Consider the following 16,867-nt stretch of genomic DNA (forward strand, 5'->3'; position numbering starts at 1 on the left):
AAGTTGTTGTGGTAGGAGGAGACCTAAATGGACATGTGGGAAGGAGTATGAATGGTTTTGACGGAGTTCATGGGGGTTACGGATATGGTGTGAGAAATGGAGAAGGTGAAAGGAATTTGGAGTTTGCTGATGGAGCTGATTTGTTGATTTGTAATACTCAGTTCCAGAAAGAGGATAATAAGCTTGTTACATACACGTCAGGTGGGTCGACGACAACCGTTGACTACCTGATGGTGCGTAGGCGAGATAGGGGGCACCTCCGGGACACAAAGGTGATCCCGGGGGAGGAGGCTGTTTCACAGCACCACTTGGTTGTCTGCGACATAAGGGTGAAAGGTGCAAGGAGAGCTCGGCGGGTGAAGTACCAACCGAGAATGAAGGTGTGGAGGTTGAAAGAGGTGACAGTAAGGGAGGCATTAAAAGAGAGGCTGAGTTGGGTCGAGGATGATGTGGTTGAGCTTGAAAGTGGTTGGATGTCAATGAAAGCTAGTCTGTTGGGAGCCGTTGGTGAGGTATGTGGATGGACAAGAGGACCACCGAGGCACTCGGAAACATGGTGGTGGGATGATGAAGTTGGAAAGAGGATTGACGAGAAGAGGAAGAAGTTCAAGGAGTGGCAGAAGGCGAAGGGTACGGGAGCAGAAACAGCAGAGCATGAAAGTTATAAGGCAGCCAGGAAGGCTGCAAAGAAAGAGGTAGCAAAGGCGCAGGAGGCATGTAGGCAAATGTTCGGAGAACGCTTGGATTCGGAAGAGGGTCAGAAAGCAGTATTCAGGATTGCAAAGCAGATAGCGAAAGAGAGGTGTGATGTGATGGGGGTGAGTTGCTTTAAGGATGAAGTGGGACAAATCGTTGTCGACCCAGATGGAATTAAAGGAAGATGGAAAAGATATATGGAAATGCTGTTTGAATGCAGAGAATGAATGGGATGGCAACATAGAGAGTAACCCAGTTTTAGGACCGGCAGAGAAGATAACTGAAAAGGAAGTTGAGGAAGCGATAAAAGCAATGAAGTGCAGAAAAGCGGGAGGGCCGACGGGAGTTGTGGGAGATATGTTGAAGGCAGCAGGAAGTTGGGGTGTGAAGAGAATGACAGAGATCTGTAATCTGGTGGTGAAAGAAGGCCGCATTCCAGTGGATTGGGAACTGAGTACCCTCGTCCCTCTATACAAGGGGAAAGGTGACCCTCTGGAGTGTGGCTCGTACCGAGCGATAAAGTTATTGGAGCATGGAATGAAGGTATTGGAAAGGGTGTTGGAGAGGAGGATAAGGAAGAAAGTGAAGATCGACGAAATGCAGTTTGGATTTATGCCAGGAAGAGGAACGAAAGACGCGATTTTCATTGTGAGGCAGTTGCAGGAGAAGTACATGGAGAAGAGGAAGAAGTTGTTTCTTGGGTTTGTTGATCTGGAGAAAGCATTCGATAGGGTTCCACGCAAAGTATTGACATGGGCATTGAGGAAGTTAGGAGTGGAGGAATGGTTAATCAGAGTAGTGAGGGCAATGTCCAAAAGAGCGCGCACAGCTGTAAGGACGAAGGACGGGAACAGTGGTGAGTTTGAGGTGAAGGTGGGAGTGCATCAGGGGTCGGTACTAAGTCCACTACTATTTGTAGCTGTGATGGAGGTGCTTGCTCAGAACGTAAAGGAAGGTTTACCGTGGGAGTTGTTGTATGCAGATGATCTGGTGTTGATTGCGGAAAGTATGGATGAACTGAAGGAAAAGATGAACAAGTGGAAGGAATGTATGGAGACAAAAGGTCTGAAGGTGAATATCGGAAAGACGAAGGTGATGGCAAGTGGTAAAGCATGTGGTGAGGTGGAAAGAACTGGGAAGTGGCCCTGTGCTGTGTGCAGGAAGGGTGTCGGAGTGAACTCAATTCAATGTACAATGTGCGCTGAATGGGTTCATCAAAAATGTAGTGGTCTGAGAGGGTCATTAACCAGTGTGGCAGCTACATTCAAATGTAAGGTGGGAGCTGCAGATGGAGGAAATGTTGAGTTGGATCTTGGAGACGGCGTGAAGCTGGAAGGTGTGAAAACATTTTGCTACCTCGGAGACATGCTGAATGGAGAAGGTGGATCAGACTCGGCAATGGTTGCTGGAGTGAGATGTGCATGGAAGAAGTTTCGGGAACTGAGTGGCGTGCTGATGATGAGGGGAGTGTCGTTGAAGCTGAAGGGAAAGGTGTATGCTGCATGTGTGAGAAGTGTTATGATTTATGGGAGCGAGACATGGGTAATGAACATAGAGCAGCAACGAAGGTTGGAAAGGGTGGAAATGCGAATGGTTCGGCGGATGTGCGGAGTATCGTTGAGAGAGAGGAAGACAAATAATGAATTACGAAAGATGATGGGAATAGAGCCTGTGATTGATGCTGTGAAGAGGAACAGGTTGAGATGGTTTGGTCATGTGTTGAGGAAGGATGAAAGTGACTGGTTGAGAAGAGTGATGGAAATGAATGTAGAAGGAAGTAGAAGACGGGGAAGACCGAGAAAGACTTGGCTAAAGATGGTGGAAGAAGAAATGCGGGCAAGGGGGTTAACAAGGAGAGATGCAGAAAATAGGGCAAAATGGAGAAGATTGTCATGGGGACCGCAAGGCTAACCCCCGCTCTAGTAGGGAAAATGGCCTTTAAAATGCATGTTGTGTTGTTGATATTCTACACTAAATCATAAGGAATTAAACATATTTTGCCCTATTTTTAGACAAATCCAACTTCCACTGCCTGATGTTGCACCACCATTTTGCAGTGGGTGGTATTGTTAGCTCAGAACTTTGGCTCTGAGTGAAACTAGGAGTGCAACACTTAGGCTTTTTAAAAGTGCATGAAATACGAGCCTCGATCTTGTATACAAAAACAAAAATTAAATTGATAGATTAACCTGAGCTTTTTTCATCACTGGATACGGGTATTTTTTGCTTGTCGTATAATAAACTATCATCATCATAGATGTGAGTGGGGTAGGGGGAGGACAATATACATGTCTTGTTAGTTTGAGATGAAATGCGTTAAAACTTGGTGGTTGTACTTGGTGTGTGCACGTCAATATTCTACTAAGTTGGGATGGCCGCCTCCAACTCAAAGCTATTATCCCCCCATGTCACTCATGTAGGGAGCGGCTGTTTATTACTTGCAAAATCGAAGATTTTTCAAGTATATTGGTCGGTTCCGTTTGTGGTTCTATCTGTCTGTCTGTCTATCTGTTTGTTTGTCATCGGCCTACAGGTCACAATTTTCAACCGATCTTCACGAAACTTCACCAAATGGTAGAGTTGGTCAAAGGCAAGAAGCCTATTGCTTTTGGGGTCAAAAGGTCAAAAGGTCAACATAGGCCAAAGGTCACCAACTTTCCTAAATTTCTAAAATCCTCAATTTTCATCAGATTGACTTGAAATTTGAAGAGGACTTGCATATCTGGTCACTGAATTCAACCATCAAGTATTTTTGAGGTCAACATAGGCCAAAAGGTCAACATCGGCCAAAAGGTCAACAAACTGCCAAAATCTCGGCTCGCTGCTCACCTTCACTCTTTCATTCCTCTTTTCTCCTGCCGCTGGAACAAACTCCCACACTCCCTTCAATCCCACTCCTCCCTCCAGGTCTTTAAAACAGCTGTTCACCACCATCTCTTATCTTTCCCCATCCAAAACCTTGATCTTTTCTACCCCCACTAATTCGCCCCAGATCCACCTTGTTTGAAATTCCAACTTCTTTCCTGGAAGTCCTGGCAGTGTCCATATGTTTTATACCTCTCCCACCCCCTCCTTCCCATGCCTCCCCCCCCAAAGCCCTCTCCCTCCCACAGATCTCTCGATGTCCCTGCTCTCAGATGTTGTGTTTGTGTTCCTCCCCCTCTCGCCCCATCTTGTCTACCGCTCCCCATGTTATATGTTTTATGTCGGTTTGTCTTTCTATTGTGATTAATGTTCTATTGTGAGTATTCTGTGTGATTAATGTTAGCTCTTTCATGAGCCTCGATCTTGTATACAAAAAATAAAAATAGGCCAAATTTCTAAAATCCTCAATTTTCATCCAATTGACTTGAAATTTGAAGATGACTTGCATATATGGTCACTGAATTCAACCACCAACTATTTTTGAGGTCAACATAGGCCAAAAGGTCAACATAGGCCAAGTTTCAAAAATCCTCAATTTTCATCCAATTGACTTGAAAATTGAACAGCATTTGCACATTGAGTCACTAAATAGGAAAACGAACTATTTTTGAGGTCAAAAGGTCAAAGGTCAACTTGAGGTCAACCTTCCAAAATCATCATTTTTCATCTGAAAAATCGTCACTTTTCCTCCTATTAACCCGAGCTTTGATCAAGATTGTTAATTTTAATATTGATGAAATGGACAATTTGCTGTATGAATGGAATTTTTTTTTCTTGGTGGGGGAGGGGGCGGATTTTGCAAGTATCATGCTCCGCATGACGTCTTCTTGTTTGATTATTGATTATCCAACTAGAGAGTTCATCGAACACCTTTTCCCGTGCAGAGAAAAAGGGGAGTCTGCGAGCACCAAATTTGATTGGTCAAGATGATGTAAAATGCTGCAATATTTGGTCCAAGTACTGCTAAACTCATGGTTTTTGAAAGTGCCATTAAGGCAACTTCTTCTGCATTGTTCAAGTATATAATTCAATTGAAATAAAATCAAGACCACCAAAAAAAAAATCGTCGAATAAGCGTCTGTTTCACCACTTAATTTAACATGCCACGTTAGTTCTTGGTTCCTGTTGTTTGTTCTTTAAAACATCCTTAAAAACTAAACTTCCTGTTTGGAATAATTTTCAATTTTGTTTGACTTTGATTTGTTTTGAAAAAATCGCACCCGTGTCCACAGTAAATGGTTCAATTTGGAATTTAATATGGAATAGGCAAAGCCTAGAAATGAACGAAACCCTTTAGAATTACCCTTTAGAATTAGGGTTGGCGTCAGGAAGGGCATCCGGCCATAAACACATTGCCTCAAACAGGGAACCACAATTGTCATGGGGCCCGCAAGGCTAACCCCCGCTTTAGCGGGGGAAAATGGCCTTAAAACGATCATTCATTCATTCATTCAATTACCCTGTAGAATTACCCTTTGGAATTATCCGTTAGAATTATCCTTTAGAACTATCCTTTGGAGTTACCCTTTAGAGTTACCCTTCAGCATTACCCTTTAGAATTACCCTTTAGCTTTAACAACACAACACACACCCTTTAGAATTACCCTTTAGAATTGCCCTTTGGCATTACCCTTTAGAATTACCCTTTAGAATTACCCTTTAGAATTACCCTTTAGAATTACCCTTTAGAATTACCCTTTAGAATTACCCTTTAGAATTACCCTTTAGAATTACCCTTTAGAATTACCCTTTAGAATTACCCTTTAGAATTACCCTTTAGAAGCACCCTTTAGAATTACTCTTTAGAATTACTCTTTAGAATTACCCTTTAGAAGCACCCTTTAGAAGCACCCTTTAGAAGCACCTTTTGGAAGCACCCTTTGGAAGCACCCTTTGGAAGCACCCTTTGGAAGCACCCTTTAGAAGCACCCTTTAGAAGCACCCTTTAGAAGCACTCTTTGGAATTACCCTTTGGAATTACCCTTTAGAATTATCGTTTGGAACTATCCTTTTGAATTAGGTTATTTTTTTTGTTTTGTTTTTGTTGTTGTATACAAGATTGAGGCTCGCGAAAGAGCTAAAAAGTTACCCTTTATAATCACCCTTTATAATCACCCTTTATATTCGCCCTTTATAATCACCCTATAATCACCCTTTATAATTACCCTTTAGCTTTAACAACACAACACAAATCCTTTGGAATTACCCTTTAGAATTGCCCTTTAGAATTGCCCTTTAGAATTGCCCTTTAGAATTGCCCTTTAGAAGCACCCTTTAGAATTACCCTTTAGAATTACCCTTTAGAATTACCCTTTAGAATTACCCTTTAGAATTACCCTTTAGAATTACCCTTTAGAATTACCCTTTAGAATTGCCCTTTGGAATTACCCTTTGGAATTACCCTTTATAATCACCCTTTATAATTCACCTTCAGAATTAGTTTTTGGTTTTTTTTGTTGTTGTATACAATATCGAGGCTCGTGAAAGAGCTAAAAAGTTACCCTTTAGAGTTACCCTTTAGAGTTACCCTTTTGAGTTACCCTTTTGAGTTACCCTTTAGAATTACCCTTTAGAAGCACCCTTTAGAAGCACCCTTTAGAATTACCCCTTTAGAATTACCCTTTAGAATTACCCTTTAGAATTATCCTTTAGAATTACCCTTTAGAATTACCCTTTAGAATTACCCTTTAGAATTACCCTTTAGAATTGCCCTTTAGAATTGCCCTTTAGAATTGCCCTTTAGAATTGCCCTTTAGAATTGCCCTTTAGAATTGCCCTTTATAATCACCCTTTATAATTCACCTTCAGCTTTAACAACACAACACAAATCCTTTGGAATTACCCTTTAGAATTACCCTTTAGAATTACCCTTTAGAATTACCCTGTGGAATTACCCTTTAGAATTGCCCTTTAGAATTGCCCTTTAGAATTACCCTTTCGAATTACCCTTTCGAATTACCCTTTAGAATTACCCTTTAGAATTGCCCTTTAGAATTGCCCTTTAGAATTGCCCTTTAGAATTGCCCTTTAGAATTGCCCTTTAGAATTGCCCTTTAGAATTGCCCTTTAGAATTGCCCTTTAGAATTACCCTTTATAATCACCCTTTATAATTACCGTTTAGCTTTAACAACACAACACAAATCCTTTAGAATTACCCTTTAGAATTACCCTTTGGCATTACCCTTTAGCATTACCCTTTAGGGTGAATTACCCTTTGGAATTACCCTTTTGAATTATCCTTTCGAATTATTGTTTGGAACTATCCTTTTGAATTAGGTTTTTTTTTTTTTTTTTTTTTTTTTTTTTTTTTTGTTGTATACAAGATTGAGGCTTGCGAAAGAGCTAAAATGTTACCCTTTATAATCACCCTTTATAATTACCCTTTAGCTTTAACAACACAACACAAATCCTTTGGAATTACCCTTTAGCATTACCCTTTAGAATTACCCTTTAGAATTGCCCTTTAGAATTGCCCTTTAGAATTGCCCTTTAGAATTGCCCTTTAGAATTGCCCTTTAGAATTGCCCTTTAGAATTGCCCTTTAGAATTGCCCTTTAGAATTGCCCTTTAGAATTGCCCTTTAGAATTGCCCTTTAGAATTGCCCTTCAGAATTTCCCTTCGGAAGCGCCCTTTGGAAGCGCCCTTTGGAAGCGCCCTTTGGAAGCGCCCTTTGGAAGCGCCCTTTGGAAGCGCCCTTTGGAAGCACCCTTTGGAAGCACCCTTTGGAAGCACCCTTTGGAAGCACCCTTTGGAAGCACCCTTTGGAATTACCCTTTGGAATTACCCTTTGGAATTACCCTTTGGAATTACCCTTTGGAATTACCCTTTGGAATTACCCTTTGGAATTACCCTTTGGAATTACCCTTTGGAATTACCCTTTGGAATTACCCTTTGGAATTACCCTTTGGAATTACCCTTTGGAATTACCCTTTAAAATTATCCTTCAGAATTATCCTTTTGAATGTTTTTTTTTTTGGTTTTTTTTTGTTGTTGTTGTATACAATATCGAGGCTCGTGAAAGAGCTAAAAAGTTACCCTTTAGAGTTACCCTTTAGAGTTACCCTTTAGAGTTACCCTTTAGAAGCACCCTTTAGAATTACCCTTTAGAATTACCCTTTCGAATTACCCTTTCGAATTACCCTTTCGAAACACCCTTTCGAAGCACCCTTTAGCAGCACCCTTTCGCAGCACCCTTTCGCAGCACCCTTTCGAAGCACCCTTTAGAAGCACCCTTTAGCTTTAACAACACAACACAAATCCTTTAGAATTACCCTTTGGAATTACCCTTTGGAATTACCCTTTGGAATTACCCTTTGGAATTGCCCTTTGGAATTGCCCTTTAGAATTGCCCTTTAGAATTGCCCTTTAGAATTGCCCTTTAGAATTGCCCTTTAGAATTACCCTTTATAATCACCCTTTGTAATTACCGTTTAGCTTTAACAACACAACACAAATCCTTTAGAATTACCCTTTAGAATTGCCCTTTGGAATTGCCCTTTGGAATTGCCCTTTGGAATTGCCCTTTAGAATTATGAATGAATGAATGATCGTTTTAAGGCCATTTTTCCCCGCTAGAGCGGGGGTTAGCCTTGCGGGCCCCATGACAATCATGGTTCCCTGTTTGAGGCAATGTTTTTATGGCCAGATGCCCTTCCTGACGTCAACCCTTGGTCACGCTCTTACGATGCGCAGGGATACGGTGTACCTATTCTAAACCGGGGTACACACCGTGATCATTCATCCCAGCAAGCTGGTACTCAATTTGCCGACCTCGGAAGGATGACAGGCTGAGTCAACCCCCCTGGCGTTAATTCAGCGATCGACCGGGATTCGAACCCAGGATCCTAGGATCCCAAGCCGGCACCCTAACCGCTAAGCCAACACCAGGACTGGAATTTGGAATTGCCCTTTGGAATTAACATTTAGAATTATCCTTTAGAATTACCCTTTAGAATTGTCCTTTTGGAATTATCCTTTGGAATTATCCTTTGGAATTATCCTTTAGAATTACGTTTTAGAGTTGCCCTTTGGAGTTACATAACTTTGATTGTATTAACATTATAGGCACCGTTGTTTATAACAATTGTTGTGTGCAGTTGTTTGTTCGTCATTTTGGAGAGAGGGAGTTCAAAATTTCTGATGATGTCAGCCTGAATGAGAGCCCTGATTCCTCTCTTTCTGAGCTCAACAGGAAGCTCCATCAGATCGACGTGGAGGCTTTCACCATCCCGTTGCTTGACGATTGGGAACCCGGTTAGTCATGTCTTCTCTACCTCAACTAGAAGTTGAAACTAGAAAAACAAGTACCTACAATTTCTATTTTGGGGATTTATTTTGGTCGGATCGGGTGTAGATAATTAAGGCCATTTGAAAAAAAACGTCAAGTTGAAGTGAAGACTTCAGTTTAGTCCACGTCTGCTCTTTCCTCATTTGTACTTTGTTTTTCTTTCTTCCTTGCTTATGTAGGTATGCCATGCCTAGCACAGTACATGTGTGATGACTGCTGGTACCGTGGTCGCATTGTGTCCTTGAGGTCAAAATGCCCATTGTCTGCCCTTGTGCAATTTGTTGACTATGGCGTCACTCAAGTTCTATCTCAACAACGGTGAGCATTCCCGGCTCTTGTCCTTTTGCTGGAAGTGCATGACATCCCTGTTACATTTGCAATTTTAAATCCCACCACCCACTTCCTCTCCCCCCTCACTTTATTCCTTTCCCAAAGGTATTGTTACTTGCTGAACCCACCGTCTGCTTACTTAGTAGGTTTGTTGCCAAAATTTGTTTTGAGGAAATTTCTTGGCAGTTTTTGTCGGCAGATGCTCAGTTGTTTTGCAGGACAACACCGAGTGTGTAAACATGCTGCTTCCCTGCCACCTAAGAGATTAAATGAACGTCCCTTGTGAAAAATCAAACCATACTTGCCGGTGTGTACCCCAGCTTAGAATAGGTACACCGTATCCCTGCGCATCGTAAGAGGCGACTAAGGGTTGGCGTCAGGAAGGGCATCCAGCCATAAAAACATTGCCTCAAACAGGGAACCATGATTGTCATGGGGCCCACAAGGCTAACCCCTGCTCTAGTGGGGAAAATGGCCTTAAAACGATCATTCATTCATTCATATTCACTTGCTGATTATATTTTGGCAGCGTGATCTTTGATTTGCTGCACAATTTGTGTGGAATTAAAAATCGAAAACAATTTGGTGTTTCATTTCGGCAGGTGTAGGCTGGAAGTAAACCTCTATGGAGAGGGCAACAGGTTGACTCAGTTGGTGGTGGTAGCCAGGGAACTGTCTGATCGGAATTTAACCCCCTGTGAGGTTGGATTTGGCTGAAAACGATCGTTATGATGTGCACTGCCAGCAGGAGGCACCACATCTCTGGTTGTGCCAATCCCCCGACTAGATTTTCTGCCATTGCATCTTGGAAGGGGATGTTAAGTTAGAGTAAGTTAATTGTAAGAATGATGTTACTTATTTTATGTGTATTTATTTGTGAGATTATATGAACGAAGTCGGTCAAAAGGTTGCCTTCGGTGTCCAAGCTTCCTTGTATAAATGTTCTTTGATCGATGGAGCTTTTTAACTCAACTGGACTGCCGTCCAGTTGAGTTCATCACATACTAGACCCTCCGGCGTCCGTTGTCTGTCGTCTGTTAACTTTTCGACGTTAACACTCCAGCGTCCACAAATATCAACCGTTTCTGATCAAACTTGACATGCAGCATCCTTACCCCAAGGACCAGGTTGGTATTACATTTCAGCCCGATCTGTTGAAAAATGGCGGACTTAGGCGACCATTTTGTTTTTGGTCATGAAAACGACATTAACACTCTAGCGTCCACAAATGTTAACAGATTTTCATCAAACTTAGAATGTTTAACCCTTACCACACACGGTAGGTTGCTATTGCATTCCAACCCGATCCATCACAAAATGGCCGCCATAGGCCGACATATTGTTTTCAGCTCCGAAACGACGTTAAGACTTTAACGTCCACAAATATTTATGGATTTTGATCAAACGTGGTGTGTTCTATAGCATTTGTATATGTGTATGAAAGTACCCAGAATTAACATTGTGGGGGAGCCGAATGTCAAATTCTTACAATGCATGTATAATTGTCATGACATTTCAACACTTTTTCAATGTTTCTTGCACACCTTCATTTTGAATATAAATTATAAATTGTTGTTATATATTTTGTATTCATTTGACACATAAATATCATGAAACATTTACTCCTACTAAATTCTATTTCTGCAATATTGTTGCAAAGCCTAAAGATGCATCGTCACGTTTGCAGCCGTAGTTTCTGGCAGTCAGGTAACATTTTTCTCAATGATTAGCATGTATATGAAATGTCCATATACATTTTCTCTATAACTTTCATGACAAGGATTCCCTGCAATTTCTTCTGACGTCACTTAAATATGCACTTGCAACGTTTTGTGGGCATGTTCACTGAGACAAGATGTGGGGGTGGGTGACTTTGAAAGCGAATTACACCCGTTTCCTTTTATCTACACAACTATATTTCTGCAACATTGTTGCAAAGTGTAGCATTGTATCAATTGTAAAACAAGGACAAGTATAAGAATACAAGGACCTTAAAATTATTACACAAGGTTGTTGGCTTTTCATTTAAGTCAAATCCAGGACAGACAACTGACCTACTTTAAAGTTGTCCAGTCAGTTCAGTTGAGTTCTGCTTCCCTGGAAGCTCGTTTTTTTTTTTTTTCCTTGCCACTTTATTTTTCCTTTCCTTTCCTTGTGTCATTCCAGAGTGCGTAAGCTCCCCCCTCTTCTCTTATTGATCCCTTTGTGCGCTGTGCAATGCCACCTGCATGGTGTGCATCCTCCCACAAATGTTTCACCGGATGAGCTGCGACTCACTTACCAGCCCAAATGGCCACAGGCGGCTCTGACGATGTTGGTCTCTGCCTTGAGCGGCCGACGTATCACGGCTGTAATCAAGGTGAGCACTGTGCCAGGCTGAACAATGGCAAAGACCAGTATTAATTTTTTCTTTGAAATCCGACGTTCAAAACTTATCCATACTGTTGACACCATTTTTTTTCTTCTTCTTTTTTGAATAAAAGATCCAGGCTCGTGTAAGAGCTAACAATAATGACAAAAAACATAAACTGACACAAAACATATTATAAAGGAAGCGGGAGACAGAGGGAAGCACACAAGTACAACAGTAGAGAACAGGGACATCGGGAGATCTGTGGGAGGGAGAGGGCTTGGGGGGGATGAGGCATGGGAAGGGGGGGGGGGTATAAATGGAAGGGGGGTATAAAACAAATGGACACTGCGGGGACTTCCAGGAAAGAAGTCGGTATTTCAAAAAAAAAGTGGATCGGGGGGTGAATTAATGGGGGTAGAAGAGCTCAAGGTTTTGGATGGGGGGAAGATAAGAGATGGTGGTGAACAGCTGTTTTAAAGACCTGGAGGGAGGAGTGGGATTGAAGAGAGTGAGGGAGTTTGTTCTCGAGGCGGGAGAAAATAGGAATGAAAATGTTAAGGTGAGCAGAGTCTTGATTTTGGCAGATTCACCAGAAGAGGGTTGCAGGCAGATCTTGTGCGACCTGAAGGAATATTTGGGGGACAGAGCTGGGGGAGCTAGCCCGGAGAGGAGTCTGTGGAAGACAAAGACCACCAACCTGCCTGCGGTGAGCGAGTGAAAGGCCCTCAGAGTCGGCTTCATTGCAGGAGATTCCAATGATTCTGAAAGCTTTGGTTTCAACAGCATGAAGCCGAGCTAGGTGTGAGGCAGGAGCACCAGCCCAGAGGGGAGAGCAGTACTCCACCAAGCTGTGGATGAACGCCTTGTATGTGGTGAGGAGCTCAGGTGTGCCAAGGAAGGACTTCACACGACGGATGCCCAGTCGGCGACTGGCTTTGGAGGCCAGCTTTGAAATGTGGTTTTTGTCCCCCGTCGCACCGCGGAGCGAAAGGGGGACTATGGTTTTCCCGTCCGTGCGTGCGTGTATGCGTGCGTAAGCGAAGGACCGCATTCGAATTTGGTGTGTGGGTGCAACCCACGTCAAAATCCAAGATGGCCGCCACCATGTATGTCTGATGCCATGTATGTCTGAACCTTGTGAGCTGAATATCTTGAAAAATAAGCGAAGTACCAACTTCTAATCTGGTGTGTGGGTGTATCTTGGCACAAGGAAGAACGCTGTTGAAAATTGGGTCGCCATGTCAAAATCCAAGATGGCCGCCGCCATGTATGTCTGAACCTTGAGATGAATATCTTGAAAAATAAGCGAAGCACCAACTTCTAATTTGGTGTGTGGGTGTATCTCGGTATAAGGAAGAACGCTATTGAAAATTGGGTCGCCACATCAAAATCTAAGATGGCCGCCGCCATGTATGTCTGAACCTTGTGAGCGGACTATCTTGAAAAATAAGCGAAGTACCAACTTCTAATTTGGTGTGTGGGTGTATCTTGGCATAAGGAAGAACGCTATTGAAAATTGGGTCGCCACGTCAAAATCCAAGATGGCCGCCACCATATATATGTCAACCTTGTAAGCGAAATATCTTGAAAAATAAGCTAAGTACCAACTTTTAATCTGGTGTGTGGGTGTATCTAGGCATAAGGAAGAACGCTATTGAAAATTGGGTCGCCACGTCAAAATCCAAGATGGCCGCCTTGCGTCTTCCACTTTGTCAACTCGCATCACTTCACCGACGGGGACCTAGGCATAACGCTTGTCCCAGTAAAGATCATGGCAGATAGTGAACTCCTAAAGCTTGAGTGACAGAACTTATTGGAGAGGATTTTTGAGAATGCAAATGGGAGGGTTGTCCAGATGGTATTTTCGTAGAGACAAAGTGAGTGTGACATTTGTCAGGATTGAAAGACATGTTCCACTTATTTGACCAGTCTGTGATTTTGTCCAGGTCTGCAGAGAGTAAGGAGGCTCCTGCCTGCCGATCTGAGGGATGAGGTATGGAGCAGGAGAGAGTGGAGTCATCAGCAAAGAGATAGAGAGGATTTTCCAGAGAGTCGGACAGATCATTGATGAAGACCAGAAAAAGCACAGGGCCCAGAACACTGCCTTGTGGAACTCCAGCCTGAACAGGAAGAGGAGATGAGTGAAAACCATTCAGGGCCACACGTTGACTACAAACAGAGAGGCAGTCCGCAAGCCATGCGTGGAAGTTTCCATGGATACCATAAGAGGAGAGTTTGGTGAGCAGGGTGAGGTGCCAGACCGTATCGAAGGCACGTGATACGTCAAGGGAGACAGCTCTAATTTACTGTTTGGCATTGAGGACCTCCATCCATTATTGAGACAGCAGAAGCAGCATGTCCAGAGTAGAATGACCTGGTCTGAATCCAAATTGATGATCAGAGTTCAAGCCATTGGAGAAGAGGAAGGATTTGATATCCGAAGCAATGATGGAATCCATGACTTTGCTGATAATTGGTGGCAGAGTGATTGGTCTGTAGTTGCAAGGATCTGTTTTTGCACCTTTTTTGTGTAAAGCTGTATTGTTGGCTGATTTCCAAACTGATGGCAGATGACGTTGAGCAAAAGAGAAGATGAAGAGAATCGAGAGAGGGTGTGAGAGAGCGGCAGAGCAGGATTTTAGGACCTGTGGGCTGATGCCGTCTGGTCCAGTTTGCAGAATCAGAGTCGAGGCTTGACAGAAACTTCTTCGCCTTGACAGGAGAGAAGTCCACAGAGACCAGGAGCAGCTGAGTATGTCTGGGTCAGGTGGGTACAGAGAGAGACGGGTTTGGGACACAAGATTTTGTGGCAAACACAGAGTTGAGGCATTCAGCTTTTTCATGTGCGGAGTCAGCTGTGTGGCCATTTGAGGTCGGGGAGCGGATGGAGGGGGAACAAACACCAGAAACAGATTTGACCAGACGCCACCAGGATTTGGAGGAGGGAGACAGGTTTGAGAGTTTAGTCTTGAGAGTGGAGAGACGGTGTTTCCTGGCTCTCCTGAGGGCAGACACACACTTGTTCCGAACTTTTGTGAAAGGAATGGAGATTGCCTTCAGTTGGATTTGCCTTCCATGAGGCGAAGACAAGTTGGTTCAGGGCAACTGCCTCACCACAAACTTCAGTGTACCATGGACGGGAGGAAGGGTATGACAACTGAAGACGAGATGGGATAAATCTGTGCATGAGAGAGAGCAGTTTACTTTGGAAGAATTCCCAGGAAGAGTTGATGTCAGAGGCAGTAGAGATGGGAGACCAGTCCAGATGATTGATGGCTGCTTGAAGACCGTGCCAGTTGGCCTGAGTGAATTGCCAGACTCGTCAACGCTGAGGAGGCTCTCTGAGAATGGCCAGAGAGATGTCCACTTTAACAAGCATTTGGTCAGATGAACCGATTGGAGCAGAAGAAGAGCAGCAGATATTTGCAGGGAAGTTTGTCATAACCAAGTCTGGAAGAGAAGATACTCCATTGACCGAGATCCGGGTCGGGAAATTGACAGATTTTGTCAGTCCCAGTGAGTCGCAGAAGTCCTTTGCTGAGATGCCATGTCTGGTGAGAGTGGAACCCATACCCAGCCAGCTGGCATGACAGTTGAAATCACCACTTATGAGGAAGAGATAGTTGGGATGAGTCGATAGAAGTTGGTCCATGTTGTCAGACAGCGAGATATCGATGGAGTCATCACTGTTTGGTGAACGGTACAGAACACATATGAACAAAAGGTGGGAGCGGAGGGGAAGCCGTAGCCAGAGGTACTCCTGGGGGTGTGGTGGAGAGAGGGCAGTGAAGGTATTGTGAGGAAGAGAGTTTTTTTATAAAGATAGCAACCCCACCACCAGGGCAAAGCTCAGGTCTATCATACCGGAGGAGGGAGTACCCAGGATGAGATATTAAGGAATCAGAGACATCTTGAAAGAGGAAAGTTTCTGTTAAGCAGATTACGTCTTGTTTGTCAGAAGCAACCTGTATGGAGAGATCAATCAGGTTTGAGCGAAGGCCCTGGATGTTTGAGGTCCATACTGTTAAGGAAGTGGAAGGGGGGGGGGGGCATCAGATAGAGGGAAGGGAGGGGTAGGGTAAAATGCAGAAGAGGAGGAGGTAAGGAGAACTGTTGATAGTGTGTCGGAGATTTCAGAAGAGCTCGGAGAAAGTGGAGGCTGAGGAGGACAAAAGGTTTGATGGTGATTGAATGAGGCACAGTGAAGTTTTGTTGGAGAGGGGGGGGCAGAGCAAGGAAGAAGGTTGGAGGTATGAGTTGGAAGGGAGAGGAAGCGGGGAGGAGGCTGCATTGAGGAGGAGGGGTGAGAGGGGAGAATTGGAGAAAAATGCAGAGTGTGGAGTTTTGAAAGGGAGGGGCAAGGGGGGATTTAGGAGGGGCGAGGAGAGAGTTTGAGAGGAGGGGCGAGGGGGGAGATTTGAATGGGAGAGGTTGGGGGGAGGTTAGGAAGGGAGGGGTGAATTGGGATTTTAGAAAGTGTTGGACGATTCATGGAAATGCTGCTCCACATCCTCGGTATGTCATAGCACCCCGTGTTGCTGCTCTTTTAACGTTGCAGGAAAAGCAACCGGAGGTTGTGGTGTCACTTTTTGAGGAGATGGAGGACGGTTGCCTCACTTCTGTGGTGAAGCGTTTAATGGATGAAGGCCTCGTGGAAAGAAACAAAAGCTTGCTGGACGACATCTTCCCGGCACTCGTCGTTGTCAAGCCGCAGGAGAATTGAAGTCTCACAATTCCTTCTTACCAAAGAAAGTTTCCTGTATTGTTGTTTTGTTTTGTTTTCTCATAAACTTTCATCAGTTAAATTTGAGTATCTTAAGAATTTGCTTTGTGTTCAAGATTGAAGTTGTTTCCTTAATGCGGTGCTCTTTGCTTTGGTTGAGGTTGGCGTTTTATTCAACTGGAATTATTGTGGATTTATTGCTGTAATTCCGTCCTGTCCTGCCTTAAAACACCGCTGATGTGGGGCCTGAGCCTTTTCCTTTCAAATTCTGTGCCCAGAACCAAGTGAACCAACCTTGTGTCAACACTTTAATTTGTGCAGGAGCTCCAAGCGTTTTCTTCTTGGAATTCCAGTTTGATATCTATTTCTTCGATGAATGGTTGTTTCGGCAAGGTTCGTGCATAATTGGACCATCTTTGGCGTCATTTCTATAGATTTCTAAATGTGTGCGACGTTCGCTCTAAAAATGCATTCCTTCATGGTTGTAGCGATAATAAAAAGCCGGACATATTGGATTCCTTTCCTAAAGCTGATGTTGTACCGATTTTGTT

General features: G+C 43.5%; 1 protein-coding gene across 1 annotated transcript in view; it reads left to right on the plus strand.

The window, feature by feature from the left end:
• LOC137439855 (RING finger protein 17) overlaps window positions 1-16,560 on the plus strand; it is a 257,732-nt gene extending 241,172 nt beyond the window's left edge. The window contains exons 32-35 of the mRNA XM_068136018.2: window positions 8,720-8,876; window positions 9,090-9,228; window positions 11,407-11,599; window positions 16,152-16,560. Coding sequence (XP_067992119.2) covers window positions 8,720-8,876; window positions 9,090-9,228; window positions 11,407-11,599; window positions 16,152-16,316 — 654 coding nt within the window. The 3' untranslated portion in view covers window positions 16,317-16,560. The remainder of the gene's footprint in view (window positions 1-8,719; window positions 8,877-9,089; window positions 9,229-11,406; window positions 11,600-16,151) is intronic.
• The last annotated feature ends 307 nt before the right edge of the window (window positions 16,561-16,867 follow it).

The sequence above is a fragment of the Myxine glutinosa genome, chromosome 14 (genome assembly GCF_964187855.1).
Source record: "Myxine glutinosa chromosome 14, kmMyxGlut1.1, whole genome shotgun sequence".
NCBI lineage: Eukaryota > Metazoa > Chordata > Myxini > Myxiniformes > Myxinidae > Myxine > Myxine glutinosa.